The sequence below is a fragment of the Lipophrys pholis genome (assembly GCF_963383615.2).
Source record: "Lipophrys pholis genome assembly, chromosome: 10".
Taxonomy (NCBI): domain Eukaryota; kingdom Metazoa; phylum Chordata; class Actinopteri; order Blenniiformes; family Blenniidae; genus Lipophrys; species Lipophrys pholis.
The window spans coordinates 4,187,926-4,209,900 of record NC_137640.1 but is presented as its reverse complement, the minus strand read 5'-3'; the positions used below and the strand labels follow the sequence as shown (position 1 = coordinate 4,209,900).

The following is a 21,975-nucleotide window of genomic DNA, read 5'->3' as shown; positions in this document are numbered from 1 at the left end:
AGCTGCCAGACAGTGATGGACACCAGCCCCGCGCGAGCTGCCAGCACGTCTTTTAAAAAAATAAATATATATATATATATATATATATTTCTGTAGTGCTTGACAAGCGTCAGAGCTTTCTCTCAGTCTCGCTCTGATTGTTATTTATCTGACTGCTGAGCTGACAAACGCTTGTTTGCATTACGTCTCACTGCCACGTTGTTAGTTGCAGAATAATCGTACTTTTTAACACAAACCACGGGAAGTTGTTTCACCAAAGTGACGGCTTGAAATCCTGCTGGTACAACTCCTGGGTTCCTTCTCGGCTTTTCAACATAATTTAATTATTTATATAAAAGTTTAGTTTTTCATTCTGATAAGTAATTTTTCATAATTTTTTTTTATTTTGAAATGCTCTTACATTAAATAACTTGAATTTACTGATTTTCTTTGTTTTATTATTTCGTTGTTGTTTTTTTAACAACTTTAGTTTAGAATTTTTTGTGTTCTTTATATTTATTCAAAAAATTTTCCCTGAGTTGTCATGGCGACTCTCAGCATAACTTTCTTTGTTTTGTTTTTATTTGTTTTTTTTCTGATAATGTGTTATATAAACTGTTTTCTTGTCTTCATTTGTTTTGTATTTGAATTATACTCTTGTATTAAGAGTCACATTAATACCGTGGCTTTGGAAACATGCCGCCATTTTTTTGTTTTTGTTTTGTTTTGTTGAGTCATTTCCTGACGTCTGCGTCTCTCTCTCCTCCTCTCGTTCATCAGGTCCATCTCCTGAAGGACCAGCTGAGTGCCGAGGCCACGGCCCGGCTGGAGGCCCAGGCTCGAGTCCACCAGCTGCTGCTGCAGAACAAAGACCTGCTGCAGCACATCTCGCTGCTGGTGAAGCAGATCCAGGAGCTGGAGACAAAGATGTGCGGACCAAATTCAAGTGAGTGCAACAACTGAATGACTTCTACTTTTCCATTCACCCCACCATTTTTTTAAATGCCACGGACACCACCGGTGTTTCGGATTAACTGGATTCCCTGTTAACTGGTGACCGGCTTCTTCCAGCGTTTCCTTTTCACTGCAGATGTTAAAAAAAAACAAAAAAAAACGAGCGAAATCTGTAGCTGTCCTGGCGAACGCCGTTTAACAACATTTCCATTAAAGTTTAAAGTATCGTTTTGTTTGTCTTAATTTATCATCGGCTGCTGGTGGCAGAAGTCACCAGTTAACAGGGGCGCCAGTTAAACCGAAACACCAGACACTGCATTACGATCGTAACAATCCAAATTTTGTAATATTGATCATTTGAGCTGATATCTAACGCAGAGTTGTACCTCCACTCATCCATATTGGATGTTTGCTCTGCATCAAGAGATACAGATTCTATCAGGCGTGATTATTTATGCATAGCGCAGTGGTACTATATTGTAATGGGAAATGAAGGAAACTAAGTCGAGTCGAGGCGGGCCGAGTAGGTACCAGTGGAAAAGCACCAACTGTCTGCTCTTTCTGTATTTGTAGGATTGTTTTATTTTAGTTTTTAATGGTTTTCTGCCATTAATGGCACTGCTAATGCTCAAAACGCAAGAATTAAAAGTAGAATTTAAAGTAGTGTATTGTGCATTAAGTGTTCTGCAGTGTGAATACGAGGACATTTATAAACAATTTCAACCTGTAATACGCCTTTAAACACTTATAGGACAATCAGTGCAGTTTGTGTAAACTAAACATTTTGTTATTGTTTGAAGCAAAGTGGCAAAAAACTGAGCAAAGTCATGATTTCTGGTTTTAATCAAATAAATTCTCCAAATGAGCATTTAAAAAAAAATAAAACATGGAAAAAAATATCCAAAAGGGCATAAGAAAATACACTATTTTACCAAAAGTATTCACTCGCCTGCCTTCTGACACATATGAACTTCAGTGACGTCCAGTTTATAAAGGATTTGATATGAAGTCCTCGTCCCTGGTCGGTTTTGGCATCAGAGCATCAGTGCTAGGTTAAAATCTCCACACACAACCAGGTTATCAATACAAGAGTGGAGCGTGTGAACACCTTCACCTATGTACAACATGTTCACACCTGATGGGAATTCCTACAGTAAATCCTGTGAGTACCGTTGTGAGATTGTATTGAGTTCTTCGTTGTTGTTTCTTTGCCTCGGGCCCTGCAGCTTTTTTAAAAAAAAAATTTTTTTTTTTATTTCCGTCCTCTCCGTCTGCCTCCTCACAACTTTTATATGTACTTTTACTATTTACTTTTTAAATTTTGCGAGTGCGGCTTATATTCAGGTGCGTTCAATAGTCTGGAAAATACGGTAAAACCATAGTTTATAGTATCATAGTACTGTGCTGTGACACATTGACTGAGGTGTCAACATAGTGTGGCCTAATGTAAGGCTGATTCACTCATCGGTTAGTGGAGGAAGATGCTCTATAATGTGGATGTTAGTGGAGGAAGATGCTCTATAATCTGGATGTTAGAGGAGGAAGATGCTCTCTAATGTGGATGTTAGTGGGAGGAAGATGCTCTATAATCTGAACTCTGAACAGCGAAGCCCAGGCCGGACTTGAACTCAGTATATTCTCTTTGTGTGGCGAGAGTGCAAACCACTACACCATTTCTGGCTCCTAGAAAGTGTCTAATCCAACAATTACTGAATTAATTTTCTCAAGGCCTCAGACGCTTTGCGGAGCCGCCACCTTGAAGAATACAGAGCCGCCGACGCAATCCAGATTTCAAATAGCAAGAAATGAAACCAGATTGAAGGAGTGCTCTAAGAGGCGGCCGTAGACACTGATTGATCATGCTTTAGTGGGTTATTGGAGAAACGCTGCCGTGACCACAGCCGCCGTCGTCCACGACTGAGCGAACCAGAAACTTTTCAGAGTCATCTTTCATGTTTATTCTGATTCCGAAAAGATGGAGAGGCTCATCTTTTTGAGTTTTTTTTTTTTTTTGTTTTCTTTGTGCTGCAGGTCTGTGAAGGACAGTGCGAGGCGTGTTTCTCTGAGCTCCCGTGATGATGATGATGAAATGCTTTGAAATGTTTGTTTTATTTATTTATTTTAAATTTTTTTTGCTGCTTACATAGATTTATTGGTGAAAGAGTGATTTATTTTGTTTGTAATCTTTCATTTGACACGATACCCATGTATCTGTATTATACATAATGTACATTATTCCCGGAGTGGCAGGCGAGTTTAAGTCTTTCCATTATGACATAGAATATTTGACCCCGTCTCTCCTCGTTCATCACTCCTCTATCTGGCGTCATTCTCCTCATTTCACGTCTCCCCCGCCTTTCCTTCTCCCTCCACAGTGGGCTCCCAGGACAGTTTGCTGGAGATCACCTTTCGCTCCACGGTACCGCCGGTGATCTGCGACCCCACGACGCCCAAACCCGACGTGTCGGCCCTCGACCTGCCCGCCTTCGGCGCCAACGACGGCTCCGGCAACGTCTTCTCGTCGTCCAACGGGACCCTGGGGAGTCCACTAGGTAGGGAACAGTGTCTACTCAAGCTCGAGTGCTTCCGTTTCCTCCCAGGACCGCCGGGACCTCCACCTCCCCGACTCCCCTCGCCTCTCTCGCCGCTCAAGACGAACAGGCCACAGATACAAAGCCAAGACGAGCCCCAGAGTCCGGGAACAGTGTTTTCCCGCGAGCTCAAATCTCTGGGCTGCCTGGATTTCGCCAGGTTCCGCGAGTCGGGTATCGCCTCGGAGTACGAGTCGAACACGGACGACAGTGACGACAGGGAGGACGACGACGAGGAGGACGATGAGGGGGAGGAGGAGGAGGAGATGGAGATCTTTGGCTGGGGGACGGATGAGGAGACGGTGAGGCTGCTGAACGTTCTCAACAGACAAGGAACTCCTGATTGTCTGGGAGACGAAATCGCAGTGTAACGCTGCGAGAATCCAGATCGAACAGACCGTTCACTCGACAGAACTCAAGTCAGACTCGCAGGGAGCGAAGCGACCTCCATGGGTTCCACACAAACAGTACACCTCGACTTGTGTTCATGGTAATATGTATTGATAAAACACATCCTTATTAGACTGAAGTACATCTGTTCTGAGGTGCATTCACACTCGAAACTCAGCAAATCGGGCGGCGGTCAGTAAGATTTAAGGCCTTTGTTCTCAGGCTTTGTTCACACTGCAGGGAGATCAGACCCAATTCAGATTTCCAAAACTTTGCCGTGTAAAAGCAAAACTTTTTCTTAAATCCCAACTAAACCGAGCCTGTGAAGAAAAGTGAAAGGACAAAATAATAATAATAATAGTGCATTTTGTTTGTATTGCACTTTACATTCATGAATCTCTAAGTGCCACAAACAATATAAGCTAAAAGCAGCAATTTTAAACCTTTAAGAAACAGCAGTAAAATCAGTAAGAACACTATAAAGAAAAAAAACTGCAATGAAAATCAATAAGAGCTGCAAAACAGGAATATATTTTTATTTTATTTTATTTTTTTTTTTTAAACAATCAGCAGACAAAGACATTTGCCTCAGGCGTTCAAGCTCCAGCCAGGGAACTGTGGTATCCACCTGACCAGCTGACTCACACACAGATTTCAGATGAAGGGAGAGCAGAACACCCACATACACATATATAAACACAAAAAAACCATTCGAGCCGTATTCACCCAAAGATTTACATTCACTTCAGATCGACACTAAATACAGAGACGGAATCAAAATAGAAATGGAGAATGACTGAGTGTCGCACACGTGTCCTATTCATTCCGTGAATATTATTTTTGTCAAGTCGAACTTCAGCCGCTGCACGTTGAGTCTGAATGCACCTTGAGAGTATTATTACCTTGAGTACTCTCAGTCTGTCCCACAGCTGGTTTAGTCTGATCTATATTCACACACATGCATCCACTCGGATTCTTTTCAGATCGCTTTCCTTCTTGTTCACCCGCAGACCTCGTACCCCGTGCGTCACTCACCCGTCACTCACCCGAATACTTTTCAGTTATCGAGTTCTTAGCTGACAAAGAGTAATCGTCTCTCCTCCAAGTTTTTTTTTTTTTTTAAGAGGTCAAAAGATAAACACGTGTGGACGTGAAGTCGATCCAGCGGCGTAAACAAGCGGTTTGACGGTGTACATACACAATAGTTCAGGGGTGAGCTTTTATTTTGTCAGGATTGGGAGCGCAGCCGTCGGGAGGCGGCCGCAGGGTTTTCAACTGAAGAGAGACGAGGACTGATGAGCTCTCGTCTTTGCTGAAGTGAGAAGTGACTCGTATTTAACGGAGACCCGAGCTCAACCCGTCGAAGATCTTTGTTACTTGTCTTGGTGTTTAACAGGCGAAACCCTCTCCTGCTCTGTTCGTATCTAATCAAAGACTTATTTTTTAGAGAAAAGAAATCTGTACTTGTGTGTTCAGACCTTGTTTTCTAAACCGACCCTCACTGGTGTGTTGAATTAATCCGTCCTTGACTTCTTCTTTTCTTTCTGTCTCCTCGTTCGACTCGGTAGTCGTTTGCACTCTTTTTCACTTGTCCACACATTTTCCCCGTTTTTTTTTTTTTTGGTTTTTTTGGGGTTTTTTTAAATTTATGCAAAGCTGGGATTAGTCGGACCTCGAGGAACGCTGTTTGTTTTGTTTTATTCATCTCGTAAACAAAAACACTAAAACTCTCCCCGCCCCCACCAAAACAGCGGCTCACTGATGACGGCCAAAAGTGGCGTCATTTGTTTGAACCGGAGCTGTGTGTATGGCCCCCAGGCACAATGCAGTATTAAAGTATTCATTTTGTTTCACACGGAAAGCCACTGTGTTTTATTTATTTATTTTGGTTTTCCCTACTGGAGCTCCGGTTTATCAAGAGCCACGCTCCCGTCTGGTCAATGCAGACCGTCTGCGGGACGCCGCCGAGGTTTAGAGGGGGAACCGGGCCAAATCTCAAAAGTGCTCGCAGTCTTTTGCAAAGAGCTTAAGCCTGATAGGATCAAACCAATCGGCAAGAGTCCAGTGAAGTGACTCCCAGCTAACCGCTTGCGCTTCAAAGGTGTTTGTGTTGGAGGATCACACAGATCCTATCTAAGCTGCTGTTTCGTTAAAGTTCATTTGGCAATTTATGTGAAGTCTGCACCAGTGTGTGTGTGTGTGTGTGTGTGTGTGTGTGTGTGTGTGTGTGTGTGTGTGTGTGTGTGTGTGTGTGTGTGTGTGTGTGTGTGTGTGTGTGTGTGTGTGTGTGTGTGTGTGTGTGTGTGTGTGTGTGTGTGTGTGTGTGTGTGTGTCTCGGTGATGCGTCCTGTGTGAGCTGATGGCTCTTAAAACTGTGGTCATCGATCACCTTGTAATCCCCTATCGAGGCTTCGCCGGTCTGAAATGGCAAGACGAGAGGAAACGTGACATCAGAGAATTCTATCTTGGAGGAAAAATACCTGTGATCTGTGTGAGATCCTGGAAAGGGTGGAAGTAAAGTACCTGCAGAGAAACTGTCACAGCAGAATCCTCGAACGCGACACCACCGGTGTGCAACTTACTGTCAGGGTGAGGGTTACTTTGGAAAGGGATTCTTGTTACCTCGATTGACCTAACGATTTGCACATGACTGTTTTATTCTAGTGGTGATGCATCAACTTAGCTGTCAGCACTGATTTACTCATTGGGTTCAGCTGAAGTTACATCAGTTATTGGAAGACGATGCTCTATAATCTGGATGTTGGCGCTAAAACTACTGGATTTAAGTGATATAATCCAGCTTCCACATGGGTCTTATTGGTCCAAAAACGTCATCTTCAAAGTTTATTCCCTCAAAATCCACTTTTCTTTAAATTTTCCTCCATTTAAATATTGGATCACAGGAGCTGCATTCAGAATCTGCTGTGTCTGTGTGAGCTGGACTGGCTCCGCCCACACATGCCCATCTTGGGAAGAGGAGGAAGTACTTCCTCTCGTGGTGCCATGTGCCAGAGCAGAGCTGCCTCATTGTGGGAGGAGTCAAAGGCAGGAGCCTACCTTGATAGGGATTGGCTGGTTAGAGCAACACACTTTTTAAAACTGAAACAAGCCAGGGAGAGAGAGGACAGACTGTCTTCTCTTCTGGGGCGGAGTTCCAGATATGGGGACGATTATTACTGTAGGAAAATGTACATAGTATTTAATCTTTATTTTACCTCAGAACACATATCTTACCAGAATAATCATTGTTGGGCACAAATGAAATATATCACACCTGAGAGCAGTGACCAAATCAGACATTGTGTAATTCACAGATTCAGTTTTATTGAAAAATAAACAAAAAATTACTTTCAGAAGTTTCAGTATTCAATCAATCATCTGTGTCTATTTTATAAATTTTTTTTACATCTCTTTCATTTTGTAATCATCAATAACAGTCGACTTATGTCTGAACTCCCTGACCAACATGACAGACAATCTAATAAAAGCCAAAATAGCACAAAAATTCAATTTTTGTTCGAACTCGCCTCTTCTGACCTTTTTTTTTTCTTCTTCATCTTCTTCTTCTTCCCCTTCCTCCTGGGACGTTCCTAATCTTCGGTTGCAGTTAGATGCAAATTTCAATAATTTAAATAACGTTTGACTCGCTGATGCAATGTCAGCTAATGCAATCATTGAAATGTAATGAAACAGCCTCAGACATTGACCCCAAAAGAAAAAAACCTGTTACGAAAGATCATTGCTTAGATCTTCACACCGATATTGTAATAATTTAAACTGATGACCTCAATATCACGACTCAAAAAACTGCAGTTAATCAGAGCGTGTGCTACATTATTGAGAAGAAAATCGACTCTGTTTCATTCTGAATCAGAATTCTGACTCATGCGGCGAGGTTAAATGCAATCCCAGAGACTGTGTGGAGCTTTACGAGACTGAGATCACAAAAGCAGGTTATTGTATTTTTTTGCTGTTTCTTCACTCTCCTAACCTGAACTCGAGTCACAATCGAGATTATTTAAGGCAGTCAAAGCGACAAGCGCAGATGAAAGTCTGACAAAAGCGAGCCGGTCCCCAGCATTCATCCATCTTGGTGAGCTGTCGTTTCTCCTAAAGGATGAGGAAGCTGCTGCCCAAACAGTGAAGATGCCTTTTCAAACAACGCGTCGTAAACGGAGGAACAAAGTCACAGAGATACCAGGAACTGATCTGTTAATGTCTCTAACTGCTTCTACTGCCTGTCAGACGTCTGACTTGTTTTTAGTATGGGGTCTAAATGTCAACAGAAATCTAAAACCACAGCGGATTTGCTTGATATTCATTAGTCTCCAATAAGTATTTAAACACAGTTACGAACAAAAACAGTCGCAGATCAGTGAAGAATTTAAAAAGTTCAAAACACATAAAGTGGAAACCTCCAACAGGCCTTTGCAGTCTCTATGTCAATCAGAAACAGTGGGAGAATGTGCTGGTGAGCTGCAGGAAGTATGGAAGTGAAAAAAGGAACTTGATGGAGGGATTGAGGAGGGGAGGAATGGATGGAGGGGGAGAATGAAATACTGGGGAGGGAAGGAAGAGGGAGAGGCAGAAGATGTTCAAATGGGTCCCTAAAGGTGATGGAGGGTTATGGAGGTGGTGCAGCGAAGAAGATGGAGAAGAAGGGAAACAGTCATCAGGGTCGGAAAGCTGCTGATAGGAAAGAGAGGGAAACAGTCATCAGGGATGACAGGAGTACTGGGTGGGAAAACAATAGATAAAACCAGCAGATGGCGATATTGCAAGTCTCAACTACCATTAAACCCAAAAGAAGAAGAAATAAAGTCACTAGTTACTAATCTATCGAAAGTGCAGGCAAAAATAAACATCTGCCAAAAATCAATAGGAAACCTTGTGATGACCAATTCAAAAATACAGTTTAAAACCAATTTACAAATCTAACAACAAATCTAGCAAGAAGCCTGGAATTGAAGCCCAGACCTAAAAAAAAAAAAAAGACGGCCGCCCATCTAAGACCATTTAGAAACGCCATGACAGGAAGACTAACTGTGAACCCACTGAGGAACCACTCAAAATATAGATGTACATAGAAACTAGTCCAATCAAATCAACCTGAACCCAGATTAAAAATCACCCAGAAACCAAGTTTGGACAAAGTCCAGCCAACTCCGAAATTCAGTCTAAAAAGTTTTGGAAAATGTCATAAAACAGTTAAAACCAAATCGAAAACTGAACCGAAAAGCAGCTGAAAACTATAGAGGAACCGAAGAGGTTTAAACACAGTGAAAAATAGACGAAGAAAGCAGTTTAAATTCAATAGCCAGTCAATACCATATTAAATGCAGGTATTGTGGGTTTTTTCAGTATTTGGTATTGCAGTGTCAAACAGCCGATATTAAACATCACTTTTGCTGCATTAACGTTATTGTTTTTTCTCTGAATTATATCAAGAAAGTCTTTAAAATGCTCTAAAAACAATGTGCAGACACCTCCATATTAATGTGCAACAAGTTATTTCACTCCGGGCCGTTAGGAAAATCACGGTCAGGCCGGTGCAAGGGGGAAGAAAGGGGGTCTTCGTTACATAAACAGCCACTGTATTCAGTAACCACGTAAACAAATAAAAAGTTAATGCCTCCTCAGACAAACCACGCCGAGATGCCAAGGCTGGGTGAACTCGGCGCTCGTTTCATCTTTTGTTGGGAAGCATGAAACACAAAGTAACTCCGGCACTCTGCTCGAGCCCGGAGGCTCAGCAGTGTGAAATGAAAACCAAATAGAATTCAGAGAAGTGTTAACTGCTGTTGTGTTGTTTTGAGTTTTTTTGTTAGTTTTTTTTTTTCCAGCGTAATAACAGTTGAACTGCTTCAAAGAAACAAACAAACAAAAAAAAATTGTCAATGTCTTTGCCTTTTTCTTTGATTCTTTGAATATCATTGGTTTTTCGGGTGATTTGAAAAGCCGTTTCATGGCTTTTAAGCAGGAGGTGTCAGAAAGGTTACCTCACTTTCTATCATTTTGAAGCAGTAATAGTAATCCTATTGTAAGTGTCTCACGACGGTCTAACCTCACGTTTCCCTGTTGGTGGGTGGACAGTCAACATTAACGTTAATGTCTCTGGCAACCTTCAAATCCATGGAATGACCTCTGAACTACAGACTGTGTGAAACTGAGAGCTTGTTCCAGAATAGAGGAGTCTGACGACTGACAGCTCTGCCTCCTGATACACTTTTAGAAACTGTACGAAAACCTCCAGCAAGTATCACTCTGAGAACCAAGTGTTCTGATGTGGTACTATAGGACTAGCAGCTCTTAACGATATGGTTATTAAGAGCTTTATACGATTTGGACGTTGAGTCCTCTTCCACGGTAGAGACGGTGCCGTCGTCAGTCAGATATGGCTGTCATGGGAGCTTTATGGTGGCGCTTTAGCGCCGTTCTGTTGTTATACAGTGCCACCTAGTGGTCCCGGATGGTGTGTACCGGTATATTTTGTGTCCTAATTCACGGCGTGAGCAACTAAAAGAAGTGTCACCTGTCGTCGACAAAGTCCGGTATTAGAAATCGATGCATTCTCAGCAGTCAGCCTTCGTCTTCCGTATGTTTTCTGGTTTCACTAAACTAACCACTTGATCTGTTCTGCTTTGACTCTTTAGCCTCTCCGGTCAAAAGTCTCTTCCCCTTCATTTCGTATCATCTTTATTTCCTTCACATGTACTCGACCTTTACCTGACTCTCCTGTCATCTCTCGACCTCCATGTTCCCAGCGACCTCTCCAAAATGTCAGTTCTTCTACGCCGCATCTCGTACAGCTGCTTTCTTCATTATTCATTCATGTTGTTGTGGCTGTGAAAAAAACGAAACAGCCTTGGCTTACTGTTTCACCTTGCCGGAGAGGTCAGCGAATACCGTGTATCATCCACTTTTATTTTCTGTATGATATGTATTTCAGGAAAAAGAAATTCACACACATATATACATATATATTGGGGATTTATGGTGAGTGCGCGCTGAGCAGAGCAGAGAAAGTTTTTCTTAATGTGGTGGTTTGAAAATGTGACCTCATTGTCACTTCCTTAAGTAGATATTGATTGAGGCTCTAATGAATTTACCGTATGCGACAGTTAAAACGTGGAGAGGAAACCCAATTTGAGTAATTTTATTTTTGTGTGTGTGTGGAAGTGAGGTCATCCACCACACTTCAGAGCCAGCAGGCAGCTTGCACTGTTGGACGGCTTCTACGCCCCACAGCGGTGTCAAGCTCTGACATATTGGTTGGTTTTGGCGTCAAATTCAGTTTGTTTTTGTTTTTTGTGGTTTTTTTTGTTTGTTTGTTGTTGGGGTTTCCCCCCACACCCCCACCCCACCCCCGTTGATTGACGGACTTCCTGATGTCCTGACATATCAAGTGAGCATTATTAACACCTGCTGTGTCCTACATGCAGTAGATTTTTTCCTAGTGCAAATTTTTACTTTCAATTTGAAATATCTGGTAAGTCTTCACATGCCGTCTGTAGTTGTTTTCAACCTCCTGGCAAAAATGCCTGACAATCATGGGCAATGTCCCTACATGAAACACTGGACAACCGTAAGAGCAGCTTCAGCCACACACTCATCCAGCCATGAAAGGATTGACAGTGTTCAGGGGCTGCTGCAGGTCATCAGCAAATATGTTTCAACTTTTTAAAATGGGGCAATAGAAGCGTACTTCTGCCACTTGTTGGCTGCGATCGCCTGCCCATAAATTGACTTTATAGCCGCTCATCAAAATGTTCCATAAATAATTCAATTTACCTCGTACCTGCACGCGGGATGCTGCAAACCACTGAGTCCGTCTGGCTCCTAAATCTTTATCTGCACCTCAGTTTGTCCCTCGCACACACTCGGCATTAATTAAATGTCCGACAGGTCTTGTCTTTGCCGCTCGGGGGGCCACGTTGCCAACCGGTCTGATGGAGCAGAGCAGGCTTTGGTGACTCGCATTGATTTCCCCGTCACACCCGTGTGTTGTTTGAAACTGGGGTTAACTACTGGGACAGCAAAGGAGCGGCTCGAATCAATACACAGCTCAGTCTGTCACCTGCAGCGACACACACACACACACACACACACACACACAGTCAGGCACAGTCAGGCACAGTCAGGCACACTAAGTAACAGTCTCCAGCACACATGTCTGCATGCACTGCATCTCAGAAATATTCTGTTCGGATTTCAGAGACACTTTTTCACGGCCACTTTCTTGAATTGGCTCTAAGGGGCTCTATTAACTCGTAGCTCATCAGACATTTTTTTTCTTTAACAGCCATACCTTCACAGTTTTTAAAATACCACTGCGGGGACGGGATCGATGTCTGTGACTCAATCAGGAACAGCGTTTTGAAACTTTTGGTTCCAATTTAGTGTAAAAATCTGCAAAACACCTTAAAAAAAAACCTTAATGAGGGATCACACCTTATTACAAAAATCCTCTCGTCATTGGACCCCCTGTCCTCTTTTATAATTGACCAAAGATGAATGACACACGGTACTAAAAGTAATCTGTAGATGCATGTAATGGATCCATCTGAGGGTGCCTCGAAACATTGATGGATAAACACGAGCTGAGAAAGATACGTAGATGCCTTGATAAATCTGTAGACACAGACGCATAGATAGATCTATACTAGAGCTACACATTATTCAGTGAACATGCAATATACAATTACGGTGGCCCAGAAGGGCCAACGGCACAGCACAACTGCAAAAAGTCAAAACACAACTGCAAAAGCAAACACAACCGCATAAGTCACAACACAACAGTATTTGTGTTGTGCAGATTCAGCCAACTTTTTCTTATCTACATGAGGTCCTCTCTGCTGCGCATCCCGCAAATGCATTCTAAATGTGATGTACACCAAACATAAAAAAATACCCTCTTTGGTTGCATTGTTCATTTCAAATGTATCACAAACAACCTGAAATATTTCAAACGTAATGAAATTAGGTCGCGGTCGTAATCATGACATTGCGAATAACACGGGAAAATACGATTCACCGCACAGACTTTCATTTCATGTCACAAAGATATTTTTACAGTTTTTTTTTATTCACCTTCACTGTCAACCACTGTTACCAGAAGATGGTTTAACATCTGTCATCCAAATGATCCTGACACCGTTTCAATATTTTCAGAATACAGGCAGAGCCCCCGACCTCGGTCCTGTTGATTATGTGCTTCACTGCTGCAGGAGCAAAACATTTGAAGAAAATCTTTCATTTGGCTGCCAAACGTTTGAATTCCAAACATGTGAGAGCAAAGTTCTTCCGCTGAGGTCCCCCAAAAAAAAAAAAAAACCTCTGAAAAGCCTTGAATCAGAAGAATGGCTGCTGCTGCGTTGCAGCTGTAATTTGGAGGTGTCCTTGTAATTTGTACAGTCCTTTGTGAGTGCACTGTAATTTGGGACTGAGCCGGCTCAAGGTGACCTTAACTCTCAGGAGTTACAAACCAAAATCACTGTAAAGCAAGTTTGATTTCTGAAATAAAAACGAAAAAACGGAGTGACTTCAAGTTCTTCTAGATGAAACCGTCATATCTTTGCAACCGTCATATCTCAGCCGCAGACTGTGACACATTCACGCTTGATTGGCTTGAGCTTTTACAATATTTGTTGTCTCTTTGCATGCAGCACGTATACACAAAGATCTCCGGAGTGCGTGGGCTAAGTGAGCTTTTGAGTGCCTGTTTTGTAAATGTGAAGTAGTGCTGACAGAGGACATGAGGAGTTTGTGGGTCACGTACAAAACAAACACAGCGGATCATCACAGTGTGAAAATTAATGACCTGGTGTGTGCCGGAAGAGCAAAGGGAATAAAGGCCTTTTAAAAGCCAAACAATTAATCCTCTGACCTCAGATTTAATGGCGACAACGAGGAAGGACTCCTCCCTCTGGGGAAGACTCGCGCTAATATTCATATTCGGTTTGTCACATTAACACATGTGTCTTTTTGTAAATTTGCAAAAACATATTTTAATTGCATTATGTGTCATTTCAAGATTATCACTATAATCCTGCTCAGGTTGTCTGCCTGAACTTTTTGTTTAGACATATATCTATATATACAATTAATAGTATTTATGTATGATGGCTGTTGCCCAAGTCATTCATACTCTTCTGTTCTCTAAAAAAAAAATAATAATTTCAATCATCAGTACAAAATAATGTATAAGCATTAAACATATGAGGATCACATTTACATTATTGTTCAATCTTTTTATATTATTGACCAGTTCCTACATTTTTGTAATTACATTTTACGCACCTAGAAATGAGTGAGTTGTATGTGGTGCTATTTAAATAAAGATGAATTGAATTTAACTGAATTTTGGGCTCAGCACTTATAGGTTGCATTATCGGCCAGTTATTACATTTCAGGTTTTATTACATTATATTTCATAACAATTTGGTTACATTTGTTACATTTGTTGTTACATTTGTTGTTACATTTGTTGTTACATTGTTACGTTTCTGTTACATTGTTACATTTTGGGTCATTGCTACATATCGGGTTCTATCGAGGCTTCTGCTTAACGTCACCAACCCTTTGAGTGACCCTTGTATTTGTGTCCGTTTGCACGATGCATTCAGAGACATCAGTGACTGGGTTTCACGGCGTGTGAACATCTGTCTCTCCGCTTTGATGTTCCCTTGATGAAGAGTTGCTGTGCAGCAGCTTCGCATGCTGCGTAACCGAGAACATGTGGAGCTCCAGATGTGAAAGGCTAAAAAGAGCAAACGGGTCTTGCGGTCATCGCCACATCTGTCTGTCGGCCCTTTCGTCTTCTCCCACTTCCCAATTGTCTCTGAATTGGTTCTTTCTTGTGCTTGCAAATATAGTATTCTCACTGTCTGTCTGAAGTAAAGGTTTATATCTGTGGATACCTGGACCAAAAGTAATCCGATTAAATGCTGACCTGATTATATTTGCGTGTTTGCGTTCATGTAAATAGGACAAACAATCCAATCAGGTTGACAAAGAAGTGACCATGTAAATGCAGCTGGTGATAAGAAGCCACGTTGCTGTGAACGCTTGGCCAGTTTTCCCTCTGCTCACTTTTCTGACAACTTCTGCTTCAATCCCCAAAAGTGAGAAGCATCACAAACACGCATTCACCACAGAGTTTGAAAAGAACGTTCTGAATGACTGGATTGAGCGCCTATACTTCCTTAATCTACTGTCTAATTTCTTTTTTAAGCTCACCTAGACATATTCGAGCTCTTTTCATCCACAGGCTCAACTTGTGAATCACATCTACTGTAGAATGTATTACATAACATTGGCTTGATCCACCGAGGCGACACTGATTCATCATCTAATTTACAATCCCTTCTCTGTACCTCTTCCGTGGAGTCACTTTCAGTTTTAAAATGTCTCATCAGCAACATTTATTTTCACGTAATAGGAAGTGTTTTGTTTACCCCAGAGGTGACCTGCAGAGGAAAGGCTGAGGTGTGCTGCTCGAATTGCTCCTCTGTTGACATTCAGGTCCAGGTCGTCCCTGTTTCACTTCTCATCCTGTTTACAAAAAATGTAATCAGCGTCGTTTCCTGCGCAGGTAATGTTGGATTATTCATTGCACGGTCTTAAGTCGGCAGCGGGAGTTTCATTAGCATCAGATGCAGCGGATGAATTTAGTTTTGCAAAAGACAGGAGCCTATCGCAAAGTTTCATTGGTATTTATATTACTCCACGGGTTCTTTGAACCGTCTTCCCAAACGCAGTTTTGCCAATGAAAAACAGTCCAAAAGGAGCAAACTGTGCGAGGAGGTTATCTCGGGTAGAGGAGGAGAAAAAGACGACGGGAAGGAGGAGAGGACAGCTCAGTTTTGTTAATGGGCTCCTGGCTTTTTTTCGTCCCTGGAGACAGAGGGTCAGATTGGGGAGGCTCAACCTGTCACAACGAGACAGATGCCGAGTGATGCTTCCAGGGAAGGAATTCAGAGTTCTCTGTCTGGTTCAGAGCTGTGAAAGTGGAGGGCAGCAGGTTTACACATGTAGAACAGTGGTGGAGGTCAGCGCTGGACACGGAGCCTCGCTCTTATGCAGACTTTATTGTTTTGTTGTGGTTTACAACCTATTTTTCATGTAACCATTAAAACAAGCAGTTGAGATGATCCTTTTTGATAGTTAATTGGTTTTCCTCGTGATTTGGTCTGTTAGTTTTCATGGCTGATTGGTTTCAAGGTCGTTTCCTCATTGGCTGCTTGGTTTCTTCTTCTATTTTGTAAAATTACCTTCAGTTGATCATAATTTGAGTTTTGGGTTGATTCATATTTGATTATGTTGATTAGTGTTTTGTCTTTTTCACTGCTGGATTGAGTTTTGGTTGGTTGGTTGGTTGGTTGGTTGGTTGGTTGGCTGGTTGGTTGGTTCGCTGGTTGGTTGGTTCGCTGGCTGGTTGGCTGGTTGGCTGGTTGGTTGGCTGGTTGGCTGGTTGGCTGGTTGGTTGGTTCGCTGGCTGGTTGGTTGGTTGGCTGGTTGGTTGGTTGGTCGGTCGGCTGGCTGAATTTCAGTTTTCGGCTATTTGTTTGATGTAAGTTTCCACCTCTGTTGATTGTTTTCTTTTTCTTTGGTTGTTGTTTTTTTATGCTTGTTTCTCATCACAGGTTTATTTTTGTTAGTTTGCATGATTGGTCGGTGTGTTGTTCGATTTGCAACTCGTTGTTTTTTAGAATTTACTTTTGCATTTTAATGACTTGGCTGTTTTTATGATCATCCCTCAGTTAGTTGTGCTTTTATTTTTGTTGTTTTTGTTTTTCTTCCTATTTTTATCGATCATTTTCATCTTAGCTTAGGATGATGATCTCTTTTATATATTTTTTTTGTTGTTTATTGATTCAATTAAAGAGTTGGGTCTTATATTTATTGTTTGGCTATTTTATTTTGTTACGACAATGCCGCTTGCACAGTGCGCTGTGACACATGAAAGAGGTCACAGTCGACTTTGCAGGCGACGCCTTAACAATCTGCAGTTCATTTCCTTGACTTGCTGTGATTTCTCACTGAATCGTCACTCAGTGTATCAGAAACGGCAATTTTAGTTAATTAAATTAGATAAAACTGAAATAATATCCCGAAGGGGAAATTAGTGTGGAGAAACGTTATGATGGTGCCAGATATGATGGAGATGGAGAGGACTGAAGATAGTACAACAGATAAAAAGAATGAATATATTGAAATATATATCAGCTCAATTTGAAGCTGTAATCGTTTTGTTAATATTTCAGTTGCTTGTGTGTGTTTGTTAATCAACAGTGCTCGCTCTCTGCCATGCACAAACAAATAAAAAACACATATCACAAAGGCATTGGTGTAGGAAACATCTTTACACATTATTGAAGTAATACATGTCCCATTCAATATAAAAAATTTAAATGATTGAAATAGTTATTGAATTATTTTAGGTAGTTTTTTTCCTTGTACAGAGCTGCCTATATTCCAGTTTTAAGTGTACATATTAAACTACGTCTCCTTCAATTTACCCTGATGCTGAAACTCAGATTTTTGTGTATATTTGGTGACGAAACAAAAACATATTTTCAGTTGGATCTCAGGGGGAATTAAAGCTTTCAATGGGTAAAACAACTCTTTAGATAAAATCTTTAAAAAATTTAATAAAAGAAGACTTCATAATTATAAAAATCCAAATGAAATTGCTTTTTAAAAAATGTTTTAGTCGAGCCACCATTTGAAAAGTTAAAAAAGAATCGCACACTGTGATACAAATGCAAATATTACGAGTACAGATAGGAGCTGGTTTTACTTTAACACCTTCAGGGAGCCAGCGACTGGTTATTCTGCGATACTTCAGATAAAGACATAAATATTAATGAATCACCTAATTTCACAAAGATTACAAGTACAGTCTTTTTTATCTTTTAAGTGTTTTTGCAATTTTTTTTATTTTAATAGCCCGATAGTACCAACAAGGAAAACATGAATGTTTCATTAGACTCTCCTTCAAACATGAAGTCCCGTCGCTCAGCAGGAGACGACTGAAAGCAAACAGAGCGCTGATGTGAAAAGGCTGCATGGCAGTCAGAGTTCAGTCTGATCAATCAGGACCTGCTTCCATTAATCCCGCCCTGCGTTCGTCCCTCAGGAGCCGCTCCCCAGAGCCCACCCACTTTAATCATTCATGGTTTAATGAAAGCGAGTGAAAAATGGATGAGTGGTTCTTATATTTCATGGCGGGGGGGGGGGCATGTCAATAGAAGGCATTATTTTTCTTACAATCCCTGGTTTCAAACCTCACATATGAATTTAAAGTGATACTTTTCACTCTCCGATAGTGTGGAGATAAAACTTACTATATGAGTGCTGATGGCTCTGGTTTAAAGATTAGTGTGTTCATGTGTTCATCCTCTCAGTTGAACTCGGAGCTCTCAGACGATTTCAGAGAAGAAACACGTAAAATATTAAACAATTTAAATGTTTGACAGTGAATTCATCCTTATCACTAAATTCCCTCAGTTATTCAATTTTCAAACACCTTGGCAGATCAGCAGCTTAAAAAATTGTTTTTCTCGCTTTTTGCAAAGCACAAGTCAATCAGATTCAAGCCTGTCGACTTTAAAGAACCTGTGGACTTTTAACACACCTGACTTGATATATTTATCCGTCTGAAACATCTGCTTTAAGGTTGGATCAAACTTTCTTTTCTTTGCTTCTTATTGCTCATTAGAGAGTCACGTGCTTGCAGAAGGATAATCATGGTTCAGCTTGTGTTTGTTGGTGAAACTGATGATCCCTCAAGGTTGATCTCACACCTGTGAGGTACTTATTTATCTCTTGATTCGTCCCTGATGAATGTCAAAAAATTCCAAATGAGGAAACCTGCCTTTGAATGATGATTCCCTCACACCATCATAAAACCTGATTATTCAGCCCTGTTACTGTTTAGTTCTGCAGAAAAATAGAAACCAGGATCCTTCACTGCTGCATACATATGTGCTCACACGTGTAATTTAACTTTTTTTTTATGGTTCTGCCATTTCTGGTGAACAGCAGGATCGTTTCTTCTGAGTGTTGACGCTCCACCTTAAGTTCACACTCACAAATGTGGCTCATTTTCCACTGTGTCTTCATACTTTGGCAATTAGAAAACTAAAAGCGAGCTGCAGTTGGCCCGTGGACCGACGTTTGGACACTTCTGCTCTCGAGAGAGACTTTTCTTTGGGTTAGTATGAGGTATTGAGTACAAATGAAGCTATAATTTAATATATAATTAGTGGGCGATGGAGTCAGAGGCGTGTGACGATTAAAAAAATACATTATTGTTTTTTCTATTTCGGTCTGTACTTAGTCTGAGAAGTGAAGGTGGTATAATGTTAAAATTGATAGTATGAGTAAAGCAAAAACTACTTTCCCTCCATTTAATTGTGTCATGATGTTTTAGCAGGTCAGTGTATGCACAATTAAAACAACATAATTGAGAAATTCTTCCCAAAAGCGATATTTAAAATGATCAACCACTGTAACTGGTTAATATAAAACAATACTAAAAGTTATGAGCTTACTTTGTCACAATACTGTATTTTCTTTTAGCCACAGTATCACTTATCAATATGTTTCTGTGTAAAAACAAACAAAAAATAAAAGCCTTTACAAACCAAATGTCGCAGTTTTAGCTATAAATACGTCTTTTTTTTTTTGAGGTAAGACTGTAATCAGTAAACAATGCAGCTCCTAACGTCCAGGCTGCATCATTTAATCCAAAACGCAATTACTTCCTGATAAGTTTGTCCATGTCTGCTGTTAAAGTGTCTAAACTCATCGTGTAAAAGCATTAATGTGCAGTTTGGACGTCGAGTGTCGCTCAGTGTTTCTCTTCTCTTCTCTTTGGGCGTCACGAGTTCAAACACACAATAAACTCTAATTATACTGGAGGATTAACATGAATTTTCCTTTTGGCAATTTTTTTATTTATTTATTTATTTTTTCCTAATTTTGTCGGTGTTGCAGAAGATTGCGTAATCATTACAGTGAATTCATCGCGGCCGCCCGCTGCTCGTACATGAGTGGGAGTGAGGACTGCTTTCTTCGGTTTGGTGGACTACTTTGTTCAGCGCCTCATGAACGTCTCTTTTAAGTCACGTTGAACTGATTGCTCGTCACAAATGCTATCATCACGGCCGGCGCGGTGGAGTAGTGGTTTAGCGGTTCAAGTGGGTTTTTTTTTTGGTCCGTTACAAGGGCGAGAGGGATTACCTATTGGATTACAACATATGTGTTTGTAATCCATCTACTGTCTGAAAATTGTTGGTAATCCACAGCAGCTCGTTGTAAAGCCTCAGTTGAGGGTTAATGAACAATCATTCTTACATAAAGAGTCCTCCTGGCCTGTTTCTAATTAAATAAAGCATACGGCTCAATACAGATCAGTGGCCCTGTGGGAAAATTCAAGTTCAAGTTCAGAAAAGAATAAAACCACAGTACTGCATTTTGTGCATAATAGAAATATTCTTGTGCGATTCCTTAAGAGACACACGAAAACAAAGAGCACAGGAAAAGCCCGTTCATACCGACAGTGCTGTGAAGTGTCTTGAAAATTGCATGAGAACCGTCGCTTTTGATGAGTAAAGTACGTCTGTCAGTTGTAAATATTTCTTATTTGTTTCCAGGCTGCAGACGAGTCGTCCCTTTTTAGTTTTTATTCAATACGTGATGTAGTTCCTGTGTGGGGCACGGGAGATCCCGAGGGTGTGCGGAGAGGTTAAAGGGAAGTTTAGAAAACAGCAACAAATCAGTTACTGCCGTTTGGGGCCACTCACCAGCAGAGTCGGCAAGCGGAGGCTGTGAAACCGCGGCAACACCGCCGCCGCCGCCGCCGCCACACGTGAACGTACGGCGTCATCGAATCCCAACACACAAACATGCACATGGAAACTCGCCTTGGTTATTTAGTGTAACCTCATGAAGAGATGGCTTCTTCATTAAATGTGCACTGTGCCGTCCAAATAAGCAAATGAAATGAAGTAATTAGTTTGATCGAATATGTGCAAATATTGGAGAAAGGCCGTACATGTCGCACTACATCTTACCAAGTGTAGGCTATGCTAACGCTTCCACGCTGTGAGTCCTTCTCTTCCAACTTGTGGGAATTACTGAGAAAATTAAACAAGCTGTGATCTCCGTGAGTGTAACTGTGAGTGTACACGGCCATATCAAGTCTGCTCAGTTCCACTGCCCTCAGCGGTCCTCCTTGCAGCACACGATGTCACTTCTCTTAATTGCCGCGGCTCGTTGAGCAAGACAAAAGACTGCACCTGTTTAATCAGCCCCGGCCGGCAGCACGGGGGGAATGTCCCTGCTCTTCTAATTCGGAGGATGTAGATTCGCCCCTCGTTGCAGCGGTGCAGACGTCGGTGCTAAATCCCTGCACGGGGAGCGACTGATCTAACAGAGTTGATAGAGCGGCCCGGCAACGGGAGGCACGACTCACGAGCATCGGATCTTTCAATTTGCTGGTAATGAAATAGTGTTATCTCCAGAGAAATGTGGCAGCGCTTTTATTTCAGAGAGAGAGAGAGAGAGGAGAGAGAGAGAGAGAGAGAGAGAGAGAGAGAGATTGTTTTTGTGGCCTTGGCACCAGATTACATGTTTATTGTTCCTTCTGTTATTTACAGAGTTTGTCTTCACCATTGGGATGCACCGTGGATGTATTAAGCATTGTACATCTTTTGTTGCAGTAGTTAACTGAGTCAGGTCTGTCTTAAAGGAATCATAGTATTCAGCTTTGCAACACTTTCACATGGTCTCATTGGTCCAAAAACGTTGTATTTGAAGTTTATCGCCCCAAATCCTTGATTTTCTTTCATTAGAATATTGGATCATAGGAGCTGCATTCAGAATCTGCTGTGTCTGTGTGAGCTGGACTGGCTCCGCCCACACATGCCCATCTTGGGAAGAAGAGGAAGTACTTCCTCTTGTGGTGCCATGTGCCAGAGCAGGGCTGCCTAATTGTGACAGGAGTCAAAGGGAGGCGCCTACCTTGATTGGGATTGGCTAAACCCCCGATGAC

General features: G+C 41.5%; 1 protein-coding gene across 1 annotated transcript in view; it reads left to right on the top strand.

Annotated features, from left to right (window-relative positions):
- The window catches only part of LOC308115865 (carboxyl-terminal PDZ ligand of neuronal nitric oxide synthase protein-like), a 210,466-nt gene that overhangs the window by 178,173 nt on the left and 10,318 nt on the right, over nucleotides 1–21,975 (top strand). The window contains exons 9-10 of the mRNA XM_080473688.1: nucleotides 760–925; nucleotides 3,309–3,485. Of these exons, the coding sequence (XP_080329814.1) occupies nucleotides 760–925; nucleotides 3,309–3,485 (343 nt within the window). The remainder of the gene's footprint in view (nucleotides 1–759; nucleotides 926–3,308; nucleotides 3,486–21,975) is intronic.